This window comes from Myotis daubentonii, chromosome 14 (assembly GCF_963259705.1).
Source record: "Myotis daubentonii chromosome 14, mMyoDau2.1, whole genome shotgun sequence".
In the NCBI taxonomy this organism is placed as follows: domain Eukaryota; kingdom Metazoa; phylum Chordata; class Mammalia; order Chiroptera; family Vespertilionidae; genus Myotis; species Myotis daubentonii.
In genome coordinates this window covers 9,657,787-9,684,191 of record NC_081853.1, presented here as the reverse complement: position 1 = coordinate 9,684,191, position 26,405 = coordinate 9,657,787, and the positions used below count along the sequence as shown (strand labels likewise).

Below are 26,405 nucleotides of genomic sequence, written 5' to 3'. Positions count from 1 at the left end.
TCTAAAAAACACAAATTGTCACAAAATGAAATGAAAACTCCTGAGAAGGGCTTTTCTCCAAAAATAAAAAGGCAAAGTCTCAAAATGAAATGCCTGTCTTCTTCCTGCCTGAAGTGGGGACCTCTGAGGTCAGAGGGGCAGCAGGTTTTGGGGAGTGGAAGGAGAATGGGGTGTGGGAGATGGTGGAGCCGGGAAGGCTGCACACACCATGGGGCTGATGCACAAGCCGTGGATGGCTGTCTTCTGTTACAGGCACCCAACATAGATGCGCTCAGACGATCCTGATGCTGGCATAGAGAAACTCAGAAATGTGCTCATGGTTAGAAGAACATTTCAAGTGTTATTTAAAAGGTTAGAAAGGGAGGCTTATGGAAAACGTCAAGATAGTAGCAAATTTATTCAGCCTGCTCAAGACAAGATAAAGTCATGGAAGATCATGACAAATTGTCCTGTTTTCCAAGGAAGCAGGACCTAACACCAATCCTTTAAAAAAAAAATGAGATGTCCTTGCCCACCTGGATGGATGCAAATGTTTTCATCCCACTGAGCTAGCCTAAACATTCTTTTATATTATCTAGCACACTAGAGGCCCAGTGCACAAATTCATGCACCAGTGGGGTCCCTCAGCCTGGCCTCCAGGATTGGGTCAAAACTGGCTCTCCGACATCCCTGAGGGGTCCTGGATTGCAAGAGGGCACAGGCAATGCCAAGGGACCCCACTGGTGCATGATCGGGGCTGGGGAGGGACATGGGAGGTTGGCCAGCCCAGGAGGGACCACAAGAGGGCTTCAGGGTGTGTTCAGTCCATCTTGTTCAGTCCCTATTGGCCGGACCCCAGCAGCAAGTTAACCTACCATCAGAGCGTCTGCCCCCTGGTGGTCCGTGCACATCATAGCGAGTGATTGAGCAGCTTTAGCATATCATTAACATACTACGCTTTGATTGGTTGAATGGACAACCAGATGACTGGACACCTAGCATTTTAAGCTTTTATTATATAGGATATTGTTAATATATAGTAACCCTAAGAGGGAGGTCTGTTCTTACCTCCTATTTATGTGAGAAATTCAAGGCTCTGATGTTATGCTCCCTAGTGTGACGGCCACTAGCCAGAAAGGCTATTGGAATTTAAATTTAAGTTTATTAAAATTAAATTAAAAATTCAATTCCTCAGTCACACAAGCCACAATTTAAAAGCCCAACAGACACATGGGGCTAGTGGCTACCATATTAGACAGTGGATACTTAACAATATTTTCATCATTGCAGAAAGTTCCAATCAGTGAAAATGCTCCAGTTGGTGAACTAATTTACCCAAGATTCTATGACTAGAAAGAATTGGGATTACCCAGGCTCTACCCCTCAGGACATACCATATCTCCTTGAGACAGTGCATTCGTTTCCTACTGCTGTTGTAACAAATTATCACAATCTTGGTGGCTTACGTGGCCCCCAATTTGTTATCTTACAGTTCTGGAGGTCAGGCATCTAAAATAGTCTCACTGGGCTAGGACCAGTGTCGGCAGAGCTGCGTTTCTTCTGGAGGCTCCAGGGGAGAATGCACTCTGCTGCTTTGTCCAGCTTCCAGAGGCCACCCCGCTCCTTGGCTAGCGAGCAGCTCCTTTCTCCGTCTTCGAAACCAGCAACATTGGGCTGAGTCCTCCTCACGCTGCCGTCTCTCTGGTTATCCCTTGTCTGCCTCTCTCTTCCACTCATAAGAACATGTGATTACACTGGCCCACCCAATCATTCAGGATAATATCTCCAAGTTAATGTCAGTTAGCAACCATTGGTAGCACTCATTCCCCTTTGCCATGTTACCCACTGTAGTCACAGGGCCCAGGAATTAAGATGTGGCTCTCTCTGAGGGCCATTATTCTGCCTCCCACAGGCCCTCCAGGAACTGACCCCATCTGTTTTTCAACTTCTTTCCCTTGACTCATCTTTACATTCCTTGTGTTCCAGCCAAGCAAAAATGTGTGGCCTCCTCTAGAAATGCCATTCATTCTAATAAACATGACAAAAGATCTATGTTCTTCGATCCCAGGGAAATAAAGCTGATTAGAGCAGGTCCCTACCTAGAGGACTTCTCCATGCCTTTGTTTTAAAATGTTTGCTCTTCCAGGAATAGCATTTTGAAGCCCCACCTACAGCACAATTAAGCAACCTCAATTCCACTTCTTCTAAAAATTCTGTTCAAATGCCGCCTCATCCGGGAGATGGTGCCATCACTCCTACACAAGGTGATGGCCGTAAGTCAGTGGTGGAGCGTTTGGGTGGAGCTCCAGAGATGCTTGTAGCAGCATCTAGTCACCCCCTTTGGTGAGCCCAGGAGGCAGGCTGTGTACATGCGCTAGAATGGGGATCAGAGTATAGACTCTGGAGTCAGAAGGCCTGGGCTTGAACCCCACATGAAATGGCTTCACCTTGTAAAACCAAACACCCTTCTCCTCCCCCCTACTCTATGCATATGTGTGGGGAAAGGGGTGGGGGCTGGGGCCATTGAAAATATTAAGATATTTATTTTACTTCCTTTCACCTTGTTTATTTCCTTCTTTTTACCCTTTCAGCTGAAATGGACTTTACCAATATTCTTTAGCCTTACATTTTGTCTTTTCAGGATCTTTGTTGGGTGGTGGGTAGAGCATCCAGCCAGGTCTGTGAATACATAGGGTCACAACAATGCCAAGGACGTTATGATAGTGATAAATGAACTTCAACTCAGAAGACATTTGAGACCCTCCAAGCAGGACAGGTAATAGAGTAAAACCACATTTTGCAATGTGATTTATCTGAAGTCCTTTATGGTAAGACATTTCAGGGCACACAGGCCACATCAGAGGTACAAATCCCTCAGGGGAAATCAACCACCAACGAGAGCAAGATCATTTTGGTACAGCCAGGCCCCTAAATGCAAGCCAACTACTCCACCAGACGCTAAACTGAGGCACAGGGAACTCATATGACACTAGAGGAGGAAAATGACTGTCGTTTTTTAAACTTACTAAGAGACTGCAGAGTATGCACAAGGTCATGGTTACTTGGCATTTTATTGACAATTCGAAAGATTTCCAAGCCTAATTCTACTCTATACAATTTTTGCCTTATGTGCTAACTTCAAACACTAACTCCCACATAAGACATGACTCTACTTGTAAGTCCTTTTGGCACCTGAGGCCTTGAGATCATTCATATTATATGAGTCTCTTGAAAGGCTCTCTGATTCACATCGAAACTGGTCCCACTAAGCCCTAGAATCCATGTTTGCTTTTAAACAACTCACACTTTGCCTTAATGTGCAGGAGCTTTTCCCAACCTTAGTTCCGCTGCTTTTAGCATTGTGGGCCCTGGCCCCAAAGAGCGTAGGGTCAGCTGGGCTTTGAAGTTTAATTATTAAAGCAGCAAATATACAACAGAGAAGAGTGAAATTGGAAATGAATCCAGCAGCTGATGGCGGGTGAGTTCGAGAGGAGTCGTGGGGACTGTAGAACCGAGAGACACAGACACAACCGAGCTATTCACCAGGGTTTACATAATCAAACGGGAAATAACACAATGAGCTTTAGAAATAACAAAGGAGACCTTTCTCTAAATTATTTCCATCTTTTTAAAGAGGGAACGTAATTCTAAAACATTGCCTGGCCTTCGGGAGAGAGACGAGGACCCTAGAAGAAGGAGACCTCAGACTAATTTTCCAGTTCAGCACTTGGGGGGGTTGGGGGGGGGGCCTTAACAAATGACTTTATTTTCCTATTTAAGAAGAGAAGAGGGTTTTCTCACAGCGCGTTCTGTGGAACACCAACTGTACAACGTGTTCCCGATGCAAAAAGACTCTGTGCTCAAATGAAGGCGACCTCGCGGGTTTCTCTTCCTATATTCAGCTCTTGGAAATGCCCAATGTCCGCTACCATATTAAAGACTCAGAGAAGTCTTGTAGCAAAGGAACTTAGCTTAGCGCGGTATTTCCTAAACATTCTTGAGCATGGGCAGCATTTTGGTGAGCCGTTCATAATTAAAGTGTGTTCCAAGGAACACACTGAGAAAACTGAGCAGCTCCACACAAGCCCTGTCCCTGTGCTCACACGGTGCCTGGTACAGAGTAAAGGAGGGGCTGGGAGCTGTGGCCAGTACTCAAATCCAGCCCATGAGCTAAGGGTGCTTTTTGCATTTTAAGAGGTTGAAAAAAATAAAAAGACCCCTACTATTTTATGGCATGTGAACTTCTATGAAATTCAAATTCCAGTGTCCATAGCTACATTTTTTTGCCTTGTTCACTTGTTTATGTATCTTCTATGACTATTTTTGAACAACAGAGTCAGAGGTGAGTAACTATGACAAAGACCATTGGCCCACAGAATCTAAAACACTTATTGTCTGACCCTTTACAGGAAAAGTTTGCAGACCTCTGCACTAGACAATTAAATTTTGCAAATGAATGAACGTCTACTCCTGCCTCCCTCCAAACCAGGCTGCCTCCCTTTCTGGGAAGAGGGTCAGATATAACTGGTTCCGGAAGGAGGCCTTCCTTTGCAAACGGGTCTCATCTTCGTTGTTCTGGTCCCTGTGGTAGCTCAGCACTGACCGAAGCGGAGGAACTGCTCAGATTCCTGGTCTCTCCACACCTCAAACTGCCCCTAGTTTGCTTCACAAGAGTCTTCCCCAGAAAACAGTGACCCTCAGGTGGCAATGTCAGGAACAGAGAATAAGAAGGGAAGGAGGGAAAAGGAATTTAAGTGTGGGTGGCTTTGGTGGGGTATCAGGGCTTGCAAAAGCATCAGCCACCAGATTTGTTGGAAAGGTAAGGGATGAACGTGAACGTGGGCAAGAAGAGAAGGTAGGGACGGGGCACTTTTAACTGATTTGCAAACATGCTGATGGAAGGCAGAGGAAACCAGCTCACGGAGAACAGACCTGGAACATAGATTTCCGTTGCTCCGACCCAAACTGAAGGAGCAACACAGGCACTGGAGGCAGAAAGAACATGGTTTGAATCCTGGCCCAGCCACTTAGTGTCCATGTGTCCTTCGGCACCACACCTAACTCATCTGGAAAATGGACAAAATGGAGTCAGGGTGAGAATTAAATAAGATGGTTTTTATTTAACAACCATTATAAGAAATACATTGTTGTTGCTGTGAGTGTGAGATGACAGTGGCATAGCCTAGGTTTTTCCCAAGTCACTGCCCATAGTTAATATTAAAAACTCTGTTCCATACGTTGCCTTTATAGCAGGAAACATTTCTTCATAAATTTCCCTCCTTTTTCAAATGTTTGGTTTAGAGAACCACCCCAAACAATGCTGGATTCTCACTGTCCTTATGCTGCCCTGCATTGGAATAAATGAGCTATGGGAAATAAAAAAGAATTAAGTCTTCGAATCCTCACCACAACCATGAATAGGAAGCTATTATCGTCATCTCTATGCAATGGGAGGACGGGGACACAGAGAGGTCAGTGGCAGAGCCTGGGTTCAACCCAGGAATGCGGGTCTAGCCCAGGGATGGCGAACCTATGACACGCATGTCAGAGGTGACACGCGAGCTCATTTTTTTGGGTTGATTTTTCTCTGTTAAATGGCATTTAAACATATAAAATAAATATCAAAAATATAAATCTTTGTTTTACTATGGTTGCAAATATCAAAAATTTTCTATATGTGACACGGCACCAGAGTTAAGTTAGGGTTTTTCAAAATGCTGACACGCCGAGCTCAGAAGGTTCGCCATCACTGGCCTAGCCTCTGGGCTCATAACCACTGTACACACAGACTGCACGTGATAAATGTCAGGTTTAAATGCCTTGGTGATTCTCTCCCATCATTGATGTTCCTGTCTCTCTCCCCTTCCCTTCCTTTCTGACCAGTGAAAATTATTTTAAAATAAAGTAATAAATTAAAAAAATATAAACACACACACACACACACACACACACACACACACACACACACTACTGGGCTGCTTCCCAATATGTACTTGGGGCACAGGGCCTCTGAAATCAGACCAGCCTAATTTCTAATTCTTGGTCCACTGTTTACTAACAGATTCAATTAACATTCATATGAAGATCGGGCATGTTAACCCCCAGTCTTCAATTAATCTGCAACATGAAGATAATAACGCCTAACAAAGTATCACTTAGAGTAATTGAGCCCCTGCAGGGAGTCTGGGATACGGTGATGGCACAGTGTTTCATGGAAGCTATTTTCTGTGACCTAGAATGTCCTTCCTGCCTTCTCTGCTCATGGAACCGTGTTCATTCTTAGCTGCCCCCCCCCCCCGTCCCCTTTCTAAAATTCTTCTGGACGCCTTGCTGGAATCCCACTCCCTTGCACATGCAGGGAGCTTCATTTGGGTCTGTCTCGCCCACTCAGATGAGCTCCTTGGAAGGAACTTCAGCAGAGCCCACCTGAAAACACCACAGGGAGAGAGCAGGGTCTCTCTGCTTGCCTGAGGACTCTGCCCAATTCTTCAGATGGAACAATTTGATTTTTAAATGCATGGGCCAGGCCACCCCTCTGCTCATCCTTCCTAACCATTCCTCAGGACAAACCCCAGATCCTCAACATGGATCCCCACCACCTCTCCACCAGCTCCCCTTTCCTCTCTGAATCCAGCCATGCCAGCCCTCCTTCTGTTCTCAGTCTCAACAACTCATACTTGCTGTTCTTTTGGCCTGGAAGCCCCCTCCCCCAGCACCCACCTCCCTGTGCACCTGGTTCACTGTTTCCCATCCTTTAGGGAGGCCCTCAGACAGGCCCACGTGTGCCCCCAGGCTGCCCTCGGTGCACCTGTTCCTCTTCCTTAGCACGGGGCTCCATGGAGCTGCACCCCCACATGGCACAGCGCCTGTGCCATCTCCTCCTTAGACAGCGCTGCCCAGTAGGACCACCTTGGGAGTCATGAGTGTCAGCTTAAATGTTAAAAAATGAAAAGAAGCAAATGAAAATTTTATTAATATGTTTCATTTAACCCAATATCCAAAATCTTACCATTCCAACAGATTAGCCACATAAAAATTATGAAAGATACAATTTACATTTCTTCATACGAAGTGTTCAAACTGCAGTGTGTGTTTTGCCTACAGCACAACGCAGCTCGGATCAGCCACGCTTCAAGTGGTCAGTTGCCACACGTGGCTGGTGGCCGTCACAGTGGACAGCTCAGCTCTGAACAGTAACCTCCCTGAGGGGCAGAACACGATCTTACTGTTGTCTCCACAGCCCCAGACTATGCTTGGCTCAATGTAAGAACCAAATAACTATTTGGGTTTTTTTTATAAAAGGCACATACATAGGTTGTGAGTTCAATCCCCAGTTGGGGCACATATGGAAGGCAACCAAACGATGTTCTCTCACATTGATGCTCTTGCTCTCTCTCTTTCTCTCCCGCCCCCCCCCCCCCCAAAAAAAAATCTATAAGCACATCCTCCGGGGAGGATTTATACAGAGGAAATGGAGGCCTAGAGAGGAAGTGATTGGTCCAAAGTCACAGGACTAACGAAAGGTGAGCCGCTGGCAGCTCCCAGCTGAGCCCCCAGCCCAGCTCCAGCGCAGGCAACTGTCAGTCCAGTTGCCCTCCAGGTGCCTGTGTGCTCCCAAAGCTCAGCCCAAGGCATCTTCATCAAAACTTTACCTCCAAACACAGGGGAAGTTTGGCTCTGTGAGGAAAGTTTCCTTTCTATTACCTTGTAAATCCCACGGATTGACAGGTATTATGGAAGAGGCATTAGGTGCTGCCTGTGTTGTTTTGAAACTCTCTTCACAGCTATTGTATCATCAGCGGAGATTTCTTCAGATCCACCTTCATTCCATGTCTCTGCGTGAAGCTGCGAACTAGTGAGTTAGCCCGCCCTCCCAGGACCATGGGGGGCGGCCCCTGGGGACCGTGGGCGTGAGTGGGATGGCAGGGAGCATGATCAGCATTCTCTCATGCCCAGCCTTATTTGCTCCTACAAATCAGTGAGGGGAGGCCTCAGAAATATAAATCTCCTCTCTCAGAAGGTCACATTGAAAATGAAGGGACAGTAACCTCCAAAAAAAAAAAAAAAAGAGAGAGAGAGAAGAGAGAGTGGAGATACAAGAAATACAGGCTCAGCCTATATTTATCAGTAGAACAAAGAAAAGTCATTACACAATGGAATCATAGTATAATCCTATTTTCATTGTAAAATTTCTGTTTCATCTATATTATGAGAAAGAGATCCAGAAGATTATTTTTCAAAATATTAATTAGAATTTTCATTAGGTGGTAAAATTATGAATAACCTTTATTTACTCTACTCTTGAATTTTCTTCAGTGAATATTCATTATTTGTGTAAAAAGGAAACAAGTGAACATTTGAAGTAAATAACTCTATTCCCACATATAGATTCACATATGATCTCAAGTGTTCCAACAATACTTAAGCGCTAATCTATTTTAAAAGTTTCCAGGAGTTTCGCTGTTTTTTAGCTTTTAAGTAAATTACTTTTCCCCTTTCAGAAAATCAGCCCTCAGTTCTATCAAGGGCATGGTGAATGCAGCCTCCCCAAGGGTGTGAATATGGTGAATGCAGCCTCCCTGAGGGTGTGAACATGGCTAATGCAGCCTCCCCCAGGGTGTGAACATGGCTAATGCAGCCTCCCCCGGGTGTGAACATGGTGAATGCAGCCTCCCCCGGGGTGTGAACATGGCAAATGTGGCCTCCCCCGGGTGTGAACATGGTGAATGCAGCCTCCCCCGGGGTGTGAACATGGCGAATGCAGCCTCCCCCGGGTGTGAACATGGTGAATGCGGCCTCCCCCGGGTGTGAACATGGCAAATGCAGCCTCCCCTGGGTGTGAACATGGCGAATGCAGCCTCCCCCGGGTGTGAACATGGTGAATGCAGCCTCCCCCGGGGTGTGAACATGGTGAATGCGGCCTCCCCCGGGTGTGAACATGGTGAATGCAGCCTTCCCCGGGGTGTGAACATGGCGAATGTGGCCTTCCCTAGGGCGTAAACAGAAACCTTCACCCTCTTGCAGGCTGCCTGTGGTAAGAGGCCTTTCGAAGGACTGAGGAGTGCTTGTCAGAGTCTGGCCCTGAGGTTTGGCACAGCTGCCACCAACCAGCCTTGTCAGGAATTGGTGTCATTATCTAGGAAACAGAGGAGTCACCACCTTTCTTCTGTCCTGGCGATGATTCGCACCAGGAGCCATTGCCCCTGTCCCTGTCCTGAGACGAGAGCTCAGCTTGGGGGTCCAGGCCCACAGACAGCGGTGTCGTAGACCAGGGTTCTCCCCCAGGGAGGCTTTTCCCCCAGGGGACATTTGGCTGTGTCTGGGGTCATTTTCATTTGTCACTGCTGGCACCTAGTGGGTGAGGCCAGGGATGTCATTAAACAGCCTATAAAGCACAGGACAGTCCCAGGACAGAGAACTATCCAGTCCCTCACGTCAACAGTGCCACGGCTGAGAAGCACAGTCTTGGGCCATGAAGGAAAGATGTGCGTGCTTAGAAGGAAGGCATGCGCTTTTGCTGAAAGGAGCCTGGCTGTGTTCTCTTTGGCCTGCGGGCCTGAGGAAGGTTTGGGCTTATCTACTTTTAGGAATGATCTGAATGTCCTGAGCATCATTATTCTCCCATCAGTGACACTGGCCTTATGAAGGACCGGCATGGAAGGTGGGGAATTCCACGAGCCAGCTTCAGTGTATGTGATGGCTGCCAGGTCGGTGCTGTGGAAGCAGCCCCGGAGACAAGGCTTGTCTCCCAGGTGTCTATCAGAGAGCAGCACCGGTGAAGAGAAGGGAGAAGAACCTGGGTGGGGCGGAGGGAGAAGGCAAAGTACTAAGGCCTGACAAAGCCTCAGCTAACCTGGCAGGGGGTGAGGGTGAGAGTGAGGCTCCTACGTCAATGTATGACCTTGATGTTATGTGTAGCCCCAGCACTATCCAGCTTCCCTTAGTCATCACCCTGCTGGGGCAGCAGAAACAATGCCATGCCTTGACTAAGGGTCACAGGTATGGCTTTCTGCTAAGCTAAAGGTAACATCCTGACCTGGGCTAAGTTTCAGCCCTGAGGCGGGACCACCCGCTGGCTGCTTCCCCATGAAACCCGATAGAGCAGTGGTTCTCAACCTTCCTAATGCAGACCCTTTAATACAGTTCCTCATGTTGTGGTGACCCCCAATTTCATTGTTACAAATTGAACATAATTAAAGCATAGTGATTAATCACAAAAACAATATGTAATTATAGATATGTTTTCCGATGGTCTTAGACGACCCTTGTGAAAGGGTCGTTCGACCCCCAAAGGGGTCGCGACCCACAGGTTGAGAACTGCGGAGATAGAGATACAAGGGAACAGACCTCAGCGCTGTCCTCACGACCTGAAGATTCATCACCCTCACCTCACCTCTGAGCAGTCAGCTCCCAGCATGACCCGAGCCTCTAACCCACAGTGTCTTGTGAATTTGCCCTATATGTCCTGTGTCCTGCAGGCCACCAGGGAGTTCAGGCTTTGACATTAGCTTCCCTTTCTCCTGGGTGGACCATTCATGATCAAATAGCCAGTGTTTCTCCACTGCGATTCGAGGCGTGAGTGCTGGGCTCCGCTAGGGCCGGGTACACAGGCTCCTTCTCTTCTCTAACAAGGCGGGGTGGGTAAGACCCTGGAACCTGTGTTCTCAGCAGGGTTGTCCAGCAGGGGCTGGAATAGCAGGGCCCTGTGAGCCCCTCTTCCCAGCCACACAGCAGGTGAAGGCTGCCCTGGGAAGAGCATGACTTCCAGGCAGGGGGCACCATGCCACTGAGGCGGGAGTGTCTGCTGACCACACACCCTGCAGCTGGACAGAAAGTCCTTCCTTGGATGGGAATCTGGGCGGCACAGCTCCATGTCCACCACAGGATGCATCCACCCTGCAATCCATTAGCCAGGTCTGCCATGGGCCATATTCAGGACACCATCTGTGCCAGGTATTTGGCAACTCAGGGACCAACGGGCAAGGCCTATAATTGCAATATCATGGTGATATTTAAAAATAAACTGGATCTGGAAGAAAACCAAAAAGCATATAAATCAAATGAGAAATGGGACCTGCCTGCCATCCAGTTAACTGTCTGTTGGGCTGGATTAAACATGGAAACATTCTTTTGGTTTCTGGTAAGAAATCTCTCCTCCTCCTTTAATTTATTCCACATTGACTTACTAAGTACCACTATGTGACAAGCACTGAGCTTGATGTTGGAACATGACTGAGAAGAGTGAGCCGTAAGAAATGGATGATTTCAGTCCTGAGCGCATAAGGCTTTAGCTTCTTGCCTCACGGATGTGGCTTTTACCCAACTGATCTGTTTGTGCCAGTAGCCCATGGGTTCCTTTAGTCGCTACAGCCCCAGCTAGGAGAGCTAGTACTACAATAATGGACCCTTTGGAATTCCACCTCACCCTCTCCCCTGAGTCTCCACTAGCTTTGACCTTGGAAGTCAGATAAGAATAGGGTTTATTATCATAGGTTAGCTCCCTATGACTATTTTGTAAATACCAACCTGTATATCTTAATACCTTCACCTTTTTCACTCAGTCCCCCAACCAACCTCCTCTCTGGCAACCATCTGTTTGTTTTCTGTCTGTATCTACGAATCTGTTTCTATTTTGCCTGTTCATTTATATTGTTCTCTAGATCCCACATATAAGTGAAATTATATGGTGTTTATCTTTCTCTGACTGACTTCTTTCAGTTAGCATAATGTCCTCTAGGTTCATCCATGCTGTTGCAAATGGTAGTATTTCATTATTTTTTATGGTCAAATAATATTCCATGTATATATGTACCACCACATTTCTACCCACTTGTCTATTGATGGGCACTTGTGTTGTTTCCATAGTTTAACTGTTGTAAATAACACTACAATGAACATAGGAGTGCATATATTCTTTCAAATTAGTGTTTTGGTATATATATATATATATATATATATATATATATATATATATATATATATATATATATATTCCCAGAAGTGCAATTGCTGCATCATAAAGCAGTTCCATTTTTAATATTTTGATGTAACTCCATACTGTTTTCTGTAGTGGCTATTCCAATCCAGAGAAGAGTTTGAGGACCCAGCATATTGCGTGAGGAGCTGGAAAACTCACACAGCTGATAACAGTAGTATGTTTTGCTAACCAATTATATAAATTAAATACAGACTTCCATGTTGACTTCTTAAAATTAAAGGGTGAGAGAGACAGAGAACTCAACCAGTCGTCTTTGTCCTGGAGCCTTACCTACAATCAGGTATGTTGATTTGTGTTAAGATACTTCATAGTGTTAAATAAAAAACTGTTTAAATCTAATGTTATTGTTCACAACAATAAACATAAATTAAATTTGTTTTAGACCCAATGAAGTGACTAGACTGGCCCTACAGCCGCACTAGTAAGTAATGTTTGCAATACATCAGGAACACAATAAAGCTGCCATTTTTCCCATTTAAAGCAGTCCTCAGAGAGGTTAGATGATGTGCTAACAAAGTGAGAACCCGTTAATTATATTCCTGGGTAATTTTGATTCAAAAGGGATCATTTTGCTTTCCCTAACGGAGAGTAAATCATGTAGTATAGATGAAGGAGTGTAATTTTGGAGCTGGATGAAATATAAGGCAACGATACTGAATTAAGCGATTATGCAGATGTTCTGGTCCGAAGCAGCTTCTTCATCAACTAGTGAAAACATGCTGTTTTGCCCATGAGGCCTTGTTAATGAGGAAAAACTATATTTATCTCAGATTTCACATTGTCAACTAGATTTTCTTTTGGCTTTGATAAATAATTCCGTAATCCTTGTCCACAGTGGAAAGAGATGCCTGGTGGGTGGGCAGCTCCCGTCATGAGATATGCAAGCAGACCCAGGATCAACACTGGAAACATTGTCTGAGGATATTCTCTTCAGTTAGCCTACGAATAGGGATCTGACTAGGAATATTTCAGAGGTGGTTTATTTATTTATTTATTTTGGCTGCTGAGTTTTTATTTAAAGAATGTGGATGTTTAGAGGGCAAAAGAGGAAGGAATGTATATGGTTTTCTATTCAGGAGCACAGGAACAGGATACATTTGAAAGCAACTAAGCAATGGAAATATGAGCAGAACCTATCCCCGTGTGCATAGCTTAGGACCACCTAAGCCTTAGGTGGTCCAGGTGTCAAGCCATATGGTACCACTTCTTGGTGACTGAGTTAAACTCAGATCTTCTTCAGTGGAAGGTACCTCCATCACAAAGGTGATTTATTTAGTAAGTATTTGTTGGCCCCTCCTCTTGGGCCTGGCACTACGGAATGGAGCTGTGGGGAGGTCACAGCTCCTGTCTTCAAGCAAAACACAGTCCAGTGATCTTTTCAACTCTGAGACACTTTTCAACACTGACAGAAAAAATTACAGGAAGCCCAAGGGGCCCAAGAGCCTAGGGGATCCATGGAACCCAAAGAAGAAAATGAAATATTCAGAACAGACTTTTACTGAAATGGACAACTTCAACAAGAATAGATAAGATGGCCTGGCCAGCATGGTTAAATGGTTGAGCTTCAACCTATGAACCAGGAGGTTCTACAAATTCATCTTTCAGAAATTTACATTAGCTCTCTCTTTTCCATCTTTTCAATATTTTCTTGAGTCTCACTTTTTAAAATAGCACTTTTGTGCTTGTGTTTTTATATATAGCGGGAAATCTAAGAGGATGGCATCCACCTTCTGTCTGGCATCAGTTAGCTGCTGCTGTAAAACAAGCCAGAGGCTTCCAACAACAAGCACTTATTGTTGGCGTTCGCCTGTGGTGGGGTCAGCTGAAGGTCAGCTACACCAGGCTGCCTTGGCTGGGCCACACTGCTCTTCCAGGCTGGATTCGTGCACCTGTAGGTTGGCTGGGGCGGCTCCAGGTGGACATATAGATCAGCATGAGAGAGTGACTGAAAGTCTCTGAGATTTCCTCCCCTCTGAACCAGAAGAGAACTGTGGGACGAGCTTAGGAGAGCCACAGTGCATGGGTCTAGGATACACTTCTGGAGACCCACCTCCCTGGACCCCTCCCCCTGCCAGAGAGATGGGATGTTAGCCAATAAGGAGATGCCATGTCTCCCTGGCCCACAAAAATGTGCAGAAGCAATGACAGGGTCGGGCAAGGCCCCTCTGTCCCTGGAACTGAAAGGGCAAGCAAAGGCCTGTCGTCATGAGAAAGCCCTTGGCTCCTCTGCTGCCTCATCAGCCCACATGCGGAGAGACAGCTGTGCCTCCTCCATGGCCTCAGAAATGTCCATGGCAGCTCGACCTCAGCCCAACACTGACAGAAAAAATTACAGGAAGCCCAAGGGGCCCAAGAGCCTAAGGGATCCATGGAACCCAAAGAAGAAAATGAAATATTCAGAACAGACTTTTACTGAAATGGACAACTTCAACAAGAATAGATAAGATGGCCTGGCCAGCATGGTTAAATGGTTGAGCTTCAACCTATGAACCAGGAGGTCACGGTTCAATTCCAGGTCAGGACACATGCTGGGGTTGCAGCTTCCATCCCCAGTGGGGGTTGTGCAGGAAAGAGCCAATCAATTATTCTCTCTCATCATTGATGTTTCTATTTCTCTCTCCCTCTACCGCCCTCTCTGAAATCAATAAAAATATATTTTTTAAAAGAATAGATGAATGTGTAATGTGCATGTATGCACACATACACACACACACATTCACACTAATACACCACACAAACTCATATACTCACAACTCACACACACTCACACACACATCTATACATTCACACACATCCATATACTAGTATTCACACACACACCCACACTCACACACACACACACACACACACACACACACACACACACACACACCCCTTCCTGGGACTAAAAATATGATCTTAAAAAATCAGTAGATGAGGAGAAATTGAAACTGGCAAGATTGAAGTTAGTGACCAGAATATCAAGTGAAAGAAATCTCTAACAGCAGAGTGGTGATTCAATAGGTTAGAAATGATGAGAGGAAAAGATAAGAGATTTAGCTACTAAATCCTGGAGACCCAACATGAGAACAATCCATTTCCATTTCAAAAGGGGAAACAGAGACCGGTGGAAAAGCAACAATAGTTTTACAAATCAGGAAGAAACTATCCCAAGCAGGAGACAGCTCTGAACAGTTTCAAACTGATTTGAAGAAAAGCCTCAGACCTCTTACAAAATTCCAGAATAAAGTATTAGAAAAGAAATAAATGTCCTAACGTCTCACCACCAGATAATACCTACCTACATTATTAAAAATAAAAATATGTACAAAGAATACTGGCAAATTCAATGGTTCAGAAACAGTAAAAGGAAACGGAAAAATCTTCCTTCATCCTTTGCATTTCCTCCCCAGACTTTCTGCAAAAGGTAATCGCTATTAACAGTTCCCACGATTTCTCACTGCCCCCAAGTCTATGCATATGCCAGCACATATATCTACATGGATGCTTATTTATTCATATTAATGAAAACTCTGTAGTTCATCCTCCTTGATCACTTAATATATCTTGCGTATCAATATATGGCTAATTTTTAATATTATAGTATAATATGGACATGATGTGATTTTTCCAATCAGCCCCCTTATTAAATGGACACTTTGATTCCATTCCAGTTGTTTTTCTTTTACAAACAGTACTACTATGAGCAAGCATCCACAAAAAATCTCATAGATCTTTTGTAAACCTACCTACAGGGAAATTTCAAGCAATAAAATTACCAGGTCAAAGGCACTTGCATTTTTATTGATTCAAGGCCTTAAAATATTCTTGGCAAAGCGTAGGCACTCAATAAATATTTTTATTTATTTTTTTTTTATTTTTTATTTTATTTTTTTATTGCTTAAAGTATTACAAAGGGTATTACATATGTATCCATTTTATCCCCCCACCCTAGACAGTCCCCTAGCCTCCCCTATCACCCAGTATCTTATGTCCATTGGTTATGCTTATATGCATGCATACAAGTCCTTTAGTTGATCTCTTACCCCCCTACCTCCTGCCCCCCAACCCTCCCCGGCCTTCCCGCTGCAGTTTGACAATCTGTTTGAGGCAGCTCTGCCTCTGTATCTATTCTCAATAAATATTTTTAAACAAACTAAAATGGTCACATTGTTCGTAGAAAGATAGCATTAATTTATATCCTATATTAAAGACTTTTGAAGTCACTATAGTTTATAGAATGGTAACCCAGAAAAGGATATGTCGGTGTCCTGACCCCTAGAATCGGGGCACATGATCTTATTGGAAAGTCTGCAGCTGTGATTAAGGCACTTGAAATGGGGCGACCCCCCTGAATTATCCAGGGGGGCCTGTATCAGTAACAAATATCCTTATAGGAGTGGAGTAGAGGGACATGTGACGGATACATTGAGGAGAAAGTGATGTAAAAGGTGGAGATGAGAGGGAGGCAGCCACAAGCCAGGAACACCAGGGCAGCCACCAGGAGCTGAGGAGGCCAGTGGCAGGTTCTCCCCTAGAGTTCCCGAGGGAGTGTGGTCCTGCCAACATTTAGAATTCTGGCTTCCAGGACTGTGAGAGCATAAAGTGCTGTTGCTTAAGCCACCAAGTCTGTGCTATGTGGCTCAGGCAGCCGCAGGAAATGAATCCAGCCATTACTATTAAGTTGGAGCCTGGTGGTAAAACAGAAAAGAGCATAGAGTTTGGAGGCAAATTGATTTTGAACACATGACAGGTCAAATTCCAGGGTCCTGCCCCCGAGAGCAGCCCTCTTCAGTCCACCCCCCCTTACCCCCCTCTCCCACCATTACCTTTCCCACCCTACCCCCAGCTGCATTGTCTGCAGCGCATACATAATCTCTTGGCCAGACCCAAAACAACTCAACAATAGAAAGTAAAAACAATGTACCAATTTTTCTTGGTTTTGGCACAGGCAGACACAATACTAATTGATCCAATCCAGACTTTGAGAAGGAAGTTTATAAATGCTTTGGGGGTTTTTTCTTAAAAGCTCAGGTGGTGGCAGATGGAGACTCACATGTCTCCATCCATCTAATCATAATTCATCCAGCGAGAGTCTTTCTGGAGAGGGGAGAGCGTTTTCAGTCTTCAGTCTCTTCCCTGGTGGAGAATTGTCATTCCATCTGGAACAAGGCTTCACAAAAGCTGTGAAGCTAATTACCAACCAATTCCAACATAGATTAGCTTAGAACCATGGAGTTACCCTCTCTGTGTTCCACGCCACTGCTCCTTTCCTGGCCAGTTTTGACTTAATGAAACTAATCCTGTTTAACACTTAGAGATAATACTCACAGTTTAAAGAGCACTTCCAAATGTAGAATCTCAATTCTTTTATGTTATTTCTCACAACAAAGTGATGAGACAGAAATGGGGCAGGAGGGATTGTACATAGTCTTGAAGAAGAAAACTGACTTTCAAAGAGGCTACTCTACTTGTCCAAGCTCCCGACTTCAAACCCACTGTTGTCCCCCACACCATAGTGCCCCTGAGGACTGACCCATGGAGTTAGACATAAATGGAAAGTGAGCCTGTTATGTCCAGGTGCTCTCTCTTCTTGGGGGGTGAGGTGTCCCATGGCCGAGAAGGGATCATCCATGTGCACATACGCAAAGGAGCATCAACATCAGGGCGTTCCTGACCATCCAAGCCCCCATAATCCCCTGACTCAAAGTCATTGCTCTTAGTGTGTTTTTACTTTGAATAAGATTCATTAAAAAAATATCCGATGTCACCCTAGCGAGTTTGGCTCAGTGGGTAGAGCATCAGCCTGTGGACCAAGGGGTTCTGGGTTCAATTCCAGCCAAGGGCATGCACCTTGGTTGCAGGCTCCTCCCCAGCCTCTACCGGGCCATGTGCAGGCAACCAATTGATGTGTTTCTCTCACATCGATGTTTCTCTCTGTCTTTCCCTCTCTCTCCCTAAAGTCAATGGAAAAATATCCTTGGGTAAAGATGAACAAAAAATAATAATAATAATTAAAAAAATATATCCCATGTTGAACTCTATTTTGGGGTAAATGTGGATTTAGTCTCTACCATCAACATTGCTCTGGTCTCCTGCTACCATGTGTCTTCTGATACCCAAGAGGGAGATCATCGGAGAGCACATGTGTACTTAAAACTTATTTGTCTAAGTACATAGTTCTCAAAAGGTTGGATGACTACATCTCCTTGGCAAGTCATCAGTAATAATAATTAAAGTTTCTGGGGTTCGTTCTCTATAGTGCTACAAAAAGCAAAGTAAAAGCAGGATCAATTGTGCTTTTTGAAATGCTGGAAAAAATTCTTTGTTTCTTATGACTGCTAGAAACCAAAAAAGTTCTTCTCTAAAGATAATTCCCATTTCTGTTTTGTGGGACATAGGAGTAATAAGCAATTTGAATTAAAGGCGAGAGATCTGGATTTATGTACACAAATTCATTTATTCACTAAATATGTATGGAGTCCCCACTGTGCCAAGCATGTGCTGGGCCTGTAGCAGTGAGCAAAACAGGCTCCAGTCGTAACAAGCACACCTTCCACTGGGCAAAGTCAGACCGTGAACATGCATCAGTCTAGTCTCTAGTTTTCAGCAAAGCTATTTAGAGACTCAGGGTCGACCAGTCCTGCTGACCTCACCCTGATGCCCTGAACTGGAGGATTCCAGAAAGCTATAAACAAAGCAGCTGGCCTCACATCTGCCATTTAATGAAATAGCCAGGAAAAAAACTGCCATGAGAGTGACACACACCAAAACAGCAACCATTCAGCCACACAGGAAGTGCTAGTCCTGCATGGGAATTCTTAAGGACGTGGACTCCTCAGAAGGGTGGGGCTCTGGGAGGGCGTACATGCTCGCCAAGGACGCCTCCTGGTGCCTGGGGGACTTCTTCCACTTCCGTGCACCTGTTCTGCTGTTATATTCATACACATTCCCAGAGACTGTGGGGAGAACACAAAACACAAAGAACATTGATTATAATGAACTCACAAAGCACTGGTTCATCCCACAAAGTGTTTACTGAGCATTTGCTATACAGCCAGTAGTGACAAGCTGTTTGTCTTTTCAAGCCTTGCTCTGCTACCAAAGGGAAAATGAGAAGCAAAACTTGAAGCAGTGTGTGATTTCACATGCATTAAAAACTGCCCCTTAAGCACCAGAGATACCATCTCTGGTGGAGGAATGGTTTTTCATCTTAACCATGGTAGTGGTCATCTGAATCTAGATAGGTGATTAAATGTCACAGAACTATTCACACAGACATAAAAAAATAAGTGCATGCCCAAACTGATCAAATATGCAGTCCAGTTCATTGGCCAGTGTCAGTTTCCTGGGTTTGGTGCCGTAGCTTTAGAAAACATTGCCTTTGGGAGAAGGTAGGTGATGGGTATAAAGCACTTCTCCATGCAATTTCTTGGGAATCTCTAATTATTTTAAAATCAAACATTTTTTTAAAAAACAAGTCAAATTATTGTTTAAATTTTCCCTCAAGTGAGGTGGGTGCCTTACACAGTGTCTAAGGTTTAATCTACCAATGCTTTATAGAAATAATAATGAAATATAGTAATATACAAGAGAAAAGAAACAGGGTAAATAGGGCCTGATAGAGTAAAAATTCAAGATCACTAAACATCAGAGAAATGCAAATTAAAACCACAATGAGATCACCTCACACCTGTCCGAATGGCTACCATCAATCAATCAACAAACAAGTGTTGCTGAGTGGTGGAAAAAAGGGGAACCCTTGTACACTGTTGATGAGATGGCTAATTGATGTAGCCACTATGAAAGTATAGAGGTTTCTTAAAAAATTAAAAATAGAACTATCTTATGGCCCAGAAATTCCACTTCTGGGTATTTCCAAAGAAACCCAAAAGATATATGCACCCCTATGATCATTGCAATGTTATGAACAACAACCTAGATATGGAAGCAATCCAAGTTCCATCAATAGATGAGTGGATAAAGAAGATGTGGTACATATATAATGGAATATTCAACGACCATAAAAAGGAATAAAATCTTATCATTTGTGACAACAGGGATGAACTTAGAGGGTATTGCCTTAAGTTAAATAAGTCCGATAGAGAAAGACAAATACCATATGACTTCACTGATATGTGATCTAAAGGATAAAAGAAATGAACAAATAAAACAAAAAGAGACCCATAGATACAGAGAACAAACAAAATGAGGGCTGCCAGATAGGAGGGGGGTTAGGGAGCTGGGTGAAAAGGGGGAAGGGATTAAGAAGTACAAATTGGTAGTGACAAAATAGTCATGAGGATGTAAAGAACAGCATAGGGAATATAGGCAATAATATTGTAATAAGTATGTATGATGCCAGGTGGGTACTTGAGTTATCTGGGGGATCACTCTGTAAATTATATCATTACCTAACCACTATGCTGTACAGCTGAAACTAATATAAAATAATATTGAATGCCAACCATAATTAATTTTTTTTTAGTTTTTAAAGAGTAAGTGGGACCCACCTGAGCCTAACCATGCAACTAACCCCAAGTTGTCAGGCATGTGATTAAACCACTTTGGACCCACCAGACCACACCAGCTGCCAATGAAGTTCCTTTTAATACAATAAAGCCAATGAATTGCTCAGGTGACACCTGCACAAATTCTTGACCCACAAAATGTTGAGATATAATAAGATGGTTATTGTTCTAAGCCAGTAAGTCTCAGGGTAGTTTATACGACAGTAACCAGGAGGGGGGAAAATGTGTTTTATTTGGCCTGGAAAATGAAGTTTGTTTTAATTGAACTACTTACCTACACTTAAAAATGGGAAAAATTCATGTAAAAATTTTGATTTCCAGCTTCTTTTTAAGCATCAGAATTCTGGCAACTCCAGGCCTATTCCCAATGTGGCAATAAGTTGATGGAGCCCAATAATAGTTATGGCTCCCAAGCATCAACCTCCATTGACGACTGAACTGTCTTATATGGCACCTTATGGTCATTTATTTTATCTGCCTGGACCTTGAATGGTTTGCTCTAGTACAGAGTCTCGTTATGCAAAGCACAGTGAATAAGTAATTTATTCACATAGCTTAGTATCCAAATAGGCAAAAGGGGCTTAACTTAAAGATACTTCAGCACCATACCTGGATCAATGGCTTCTCCATCAAATACAGTTTCATAGACAATGGTTTCCTTTTTTAAAAAAAACAACAACACACAAAATATTAGCAATGAAGTCACTTGATAAAATAAATTTTGACAAGTGTTGAGTACTTTGAGCAGGTGACTTCTTATGAGTGACCTTGTTTTTCTTATGTAGAGAGCTCGCAGCCCTGGTTCAAAACTGTCCTGCTATTCTTGTCTCCTCTCAGCCCCAGCCCCACATCCGTCTGCCCACCGTGCCCTCCCTAAACTCAGCCCTTCTTACTGATGTGAAGTCTCTTATCTTGAATGGGAAATGTTAGGGCTGACTTGTGCTCCCTCACTCAGACTTCATATGTTGAAGCCTTAATGCCCAGCACCTCAGAATGTGACTAGATTTAAATACAGGGCCTGGAAATAGGTGATGAGGGTAAAATGAGGTCATGTTGCTGGGCCTTAATCTGACTGGTGTCGCTGTAAGAACAGAGGTTAGGACGCAGACCAAAGAGATGAGAAATGACCATGTGAGGACACAGAGAGAAGGCAGCCATGTGCAAGCCATGCAGAGACCTCAGAAGACACCAAACCTGCTGACCTTCCCCTGAGACTTCGAACCTCTAGAACTGGGAGAAAATAGAAGTCTGGTGTTTAAGCCACCAGTCTGCACTATGCTGTTTTGCCAGCCCTCACTCACTAGCAGAGGTGCTTGGCTGGCATCAGTTTCATAAAGGAAGACGCAGGGAAGAGAGCACTGAAACAGAACCAGCTCATGAAACAATGTCATGGTCAGTCAGGACTCAGGTAGAAATGCCTGTTGTTAATGGGGCAGCAGGTGGAGAGAGAAAAGGGAGATGGAGACTGAAAAATGCCTTCTTGCCCTGGCCGGTTTGGCTCAATGTCAGCCTGTGGACTCAAGGGTCCCGGGTTTGATTCCAATCAAGGACACATGCCTGGGTTGTGAGCTCCCCAGTATGGGTGTGCATGAGGCAGCCAGTCAATGATTCTCTCTCATCATTGATGTCTCTCTCTCTCTCTCCTCTCTCTCTCCCTCTCTCTCTCTCTCTCTCTCTCTCTTTCTCTCTCCCTCTGAAATCAATAAAAAATATTTTTTAATGCCTACTTGTTCTGCTTCACATGTCTACTTCCTGGAATAGCCTTACCCTTGTACAGTTATTGACGTGGATCCATTAATGAATGAGTATCAGCCAATTTAAAGATTTCAATACAACAGGGCATAGATTTTACTACCTGCTAAGAAACCCCAAAGATGAAGGACTTATTCAGCTTTATCACATATGTAATCTATTTTCAAATCCAGATTTTTTTCTTTTTTGATGTACTTATTTATTTACTTAACACCACCTTGTTGTGAAAAAGCAGATCTTATTTTTAAGCAATGGTAAATAATGTTGTTTTTGCTGAATACACATACAGTATCAGCAGCAAAATTGGACCTAAGTGAGATTCTAAGAGTGGATCTGAAATCCCATCTTTGTAATTCAACAGAAGCTGATACATTGAAATAATTTTATTTCCTTTCTATGATACCTGAGTAGATTTACCATATGTTTACATGGAAGAGCTTTTTTTAAATATATTTTATTGATTTTTTTTTTTACAGAGAGGAAGGGAGAGGGATAGAGAGTTAGAAACATCGATGAGAGAAACATCGATCAGCCTCCTCCTGCACATCTCCCCACTGGGGATGTGCCTGCAACCCAGGTACATGCCCTTGACTGGAATCGAACCTGGGACCCTTCAGTCCTCAGGCTGATGCTCTAACCACTGAGCCAAGCCAGTTAGGGCGACATGGAAGAGCTTTTTATTGAACAATAATTATAGAGAATCTGTAGTCCTCTTTCTTCTAACTACGGAGGGCTCATAAAAAATGTACTTACTGTTAATACTTCTAGTTTCTTATTTCTGTTTTCCATGACAATCTTTTCCATTTGATTTCTATCTCCTGTTCAACAAATACATAAACCAACAACCAATAAATGGCAGGTATCAATCTAATGAGTGGCTTTTCAAAATCACACAATTCATAATAATCATGTGACAATGAGCAATCTGTGTCTTACCTGCAATGTACTTTATTCCCCTGTATGAAAAGAAAATTTGACAAAATATCAGCTTCATTATGCTACCACATGGCAAAAAAAAAATCACTTTTTGCAGCACCTGGCTATTACCACATCTCTCTTATTCCCAATTGTTAAAACAATTCTGTATGGCGAACTCATCTCATTAACCATCACCACCTCCCATCGCTGAGTCATAAATGATCTCTGCTTAGTTAATAAAAACTCATAATCAATTCAATTTCGGAGGCCATGGTATTCTGCTCCCTGATGAGCTATTTTTGGATGGTGATGAAAGCATCTGCATGTTCTCCATTTCTTTGGCATCTGCCCAGTTTCACAGAGATTCAAAGCAAGTGTGGCGAGGGCACCTGGACTCACCACCTGTCCACAGCCCCCGTGGTCGCCACACACCTGCCCGTGATGCATGCTCGAAATAATATGGGAGTTGTTTGGCTTGTCTGCTCACAAATTGATTTGTTTAAAATCTACTCTCACAGCAAATGTGTTTCAGAGGCTCTAAGGTAGAACCCAAAGATACGCTGTGCTCTTTTTTAAAGTTAGAGCAGGTTTGGAGCCTTGAAAGGGACCGTCGTACTTTGTTTCCCAAATACTTTCCTCTGTGCCCCTCAGAGGCTCTCAGGCAGAGCCCTCAGTGTAGCCTCGCCAAAGGATTCCAACTCTTTACGTCAGAAGCTGAGAAAGAAAAATCACATACTTGGGTTTGGGCTTGGAGACTTCCTTGGCCGCTTTCTGACAGCATCCCATGATGTTCCCGTATCTCCAAAGCAGGAAACATACCCAGGAAGCCAACCCGGCAAAGAAAACAGCCATCAGCGTGAAGATGAACGGAATGTACCAGCCACTGGATGTGTATGTGTTGATGGCTGTGTACACGATGGTCAGGCCCTTTCTTTGCTGGGAAACAGTATTTCAAAGCAAACAGAGCATTAGTTTGTGTTTTCAGAGGGCATCTGTTTACAAATGAGCATCCAGATGGAGCCGTGGTCCCACACAGACAGTGGGGTATTGACCCAGATATGTGGATGTTTGTAGAACCCACAGGGGATACTGAGGAACACCCAAGCCCAAGAAGGCACCAATTTAAGGATCTGCAGGCTTGAACTGTATGCAATGACCGCATTTCCCATCATGACTGCGGTTTTCTCATCTGGAAAATCAAGGCATTGAAGAAGATGGCATCCGAGGTTTTTTAGGCTTGTATGCCTCTATTATTTACTCCACACAGGATAAACCCTTTTGTGCAGCTTGAGAGAACAGTGTTTCCTTAAAAATCAAAAAATCCGGGTGGGAAGATTTATCATCCATGTTGTAAAAAAATGACTGTACTTCAAAGGATAGAAGACAATAGCATACACTGACCGCACAGTCTCCTGCACAGGCTTTCTCCTTGGCTGACTCTGAAGCTGTTCTGGATCCTGCCAAGACCTTGCTGCTCTATTTTTGAAATAACAAAATACTAAAGGGTCTGCTAAACTTCACAGGCTCGGATCAAACATTAGATGAAATGGTGAATATAACACATGTACTACAGTGCCTGGCACATGAGAGGTGTCTATTACTATGAATAATATGGCCAACAGAGAATAACATTTAAAAGTGCCAATTTGTGAACCCTAGCTGGTTTGGCTCAGTGGACAGAGCCTCAGCCTGTGGACTGAAGGGCCCCGGGTTCGATTCTGGTCAAGGGCACTGCCCAGGTTGTGGGCTTGATCCCCAGTGTGGGGCATGCAGGAGGCAGCCAATCAATGATTCTCTCTCATCATTGTTGTTTCTGGCTCTCTCTCCCTCTCCCTTCCTCTCTGAAATCAATAAAAATATATTTTTTTTAAAAAGTGTCAATCTGTAGAGATTTAACTGGTAGATTTCATTGGCCAGTGGGCCTCTCTGGTGGGCCAAGCTTTCAGGCCATCTAGACATAATTAGTTCCTTGAGGGTCCTCTGTGCTCCACCTGCAATTATCACAAATTCTCTCTCACCCACTGTTTATACTCACAGTTTATATTCAGGGATGCACACTATAAAATGTTGCCTGTTGAGTGGATGGGGTAGTGCACAAGTGGAAAGGCATTCAGGTGAAGGTGATGCCCTACATAGCCTTCCAGCCTTTCTAGATGAAACTTGAATTTACAAGAGAATATTTCCCACACAGAGACCCAAATTAAATTCCATAACTCTTTACTTCAGAACTGGTGGTTGCAGGCGGTGGCACGTTGGCCCTTGCCACATAAATATCTATAATAGCAGTGCCTGTCCTAGGCTTGGTGGCTTTGCCGTATTTCAGGTTGTCATCAATTATGTGGACCACGAGATGGTACTGCCGCTGCAATTCAGCTCCAGATTCAAAGTGAAACGGGTTCTTCACAATTAATTTTGGAGTATTTGAACCTCGAGTTGGGTCAAATCCAAAGTGATGGTTCTCATTTCCTTTAAAAGGGATAATTAAAAAATTATTTTGAGATATGTTAAAAGGTCTTCTCTAACTGTCATAGGTAGCTTTTGAAACACAATAGTGATAAATAAATAAAATTTCTATTGATCTATGAATTCCTACAGTTTTACAAGACTTATAATAAATTGAAGTCAAGTAAGTAATAAATTCAGTTGGTTAGAAAAATTTTAAAGGTTAAGATCATGAGTCTTATCTCCATATAAGGTCAGCAAGCATTAGACTATTATCAAATTACTCTGCCTTAATTGCTTCCCCTTCCTTTATCTCCCACTCAGAGAAATTTTATTTCCACTGTCAGCTTAGTCTAGATCAATATCAGTGGGCCAGTCAGACCACAAATATCTATTGAGCCCCTATTCGGTTTCAATGGCCCTGGAGACACTATTGTGAAACAACATGCACATTGTACCTCACCATCTAGCAGGAGAAGCAGACATGGCACTAGTCCTTGTCATTAATTGTCAGGGTGTTTACTGACATCCACACTCCCGTTCTTTCAGGAGAGTTCGTACATGACAGCAGGTCTGACCTCCATACTTTAGGAACTTCTCCTTGTTATATTGTCTCATGATACCCAGTAATTTTCCTTAATAGAACTTTTCATACTTTATAATTTTCTAATTGCTGATCTTACCACTCATTTAAGGAACAATGAGTTCCATGAATATAAGATTCATATCTATGTTGTACCCTATTGTGTACCCATCTTTGTGTGTGTGTGTGTGTGTGTGTGTGTGTGTGTGTGTTTCACCCTGCA

General features: G+C 43.8%; 2 protein-coding genes across 2 annotated transcripts in view; one reads left to right on the top strand and one right to left on the bottom strand.

The window, feature by feature from the left end:
• SYNPR (synaptoporin) overlaps window positions 1-26,405 on the top strand; it is a 564,283-nt gene that overhangs the window by 334,081 nt on the left and 203,797 nt on the right. The window lies entirely within an intron of this gene.
• Window positions 18,411-26,405, bottom strand: part of LOC132215115 (cadherin-related family member 3-like) — an 80,129-nt gene continuing 72,134 nt past the window's right edge. The window contains exons 14-19 of the mRNA XM_059662893.1: window positions 25,379-25,623; window positions 23,894-24,093; window positions 23,176-23,195; window positions 22,993-23,057; window positions 21,097-21,145; window positions 18,411-18,915 (exon numbers count right to left, since the gene is read on the bottom strand). Of these exons, the coding sequence (XP_059518876.1) occupies window positions 18,758-18,915; window positions 21,097-21,145; window positions 22,993-23,057; window positions 23,176-23,195; window positions 23,894-24,093; window positions 25,379-25,623 (737 nt within the window). The 3' untranslated portion in view covers window positions 18,411-18,757. The remainder of the gene's footprint in view (window positions 18,916-21,096; window positions 21,146-22,992; window positions 23,058-23,175; window positions 23,196-23,893; window positions 24,094-25,378; window positions 25,624-26,405) is intronic.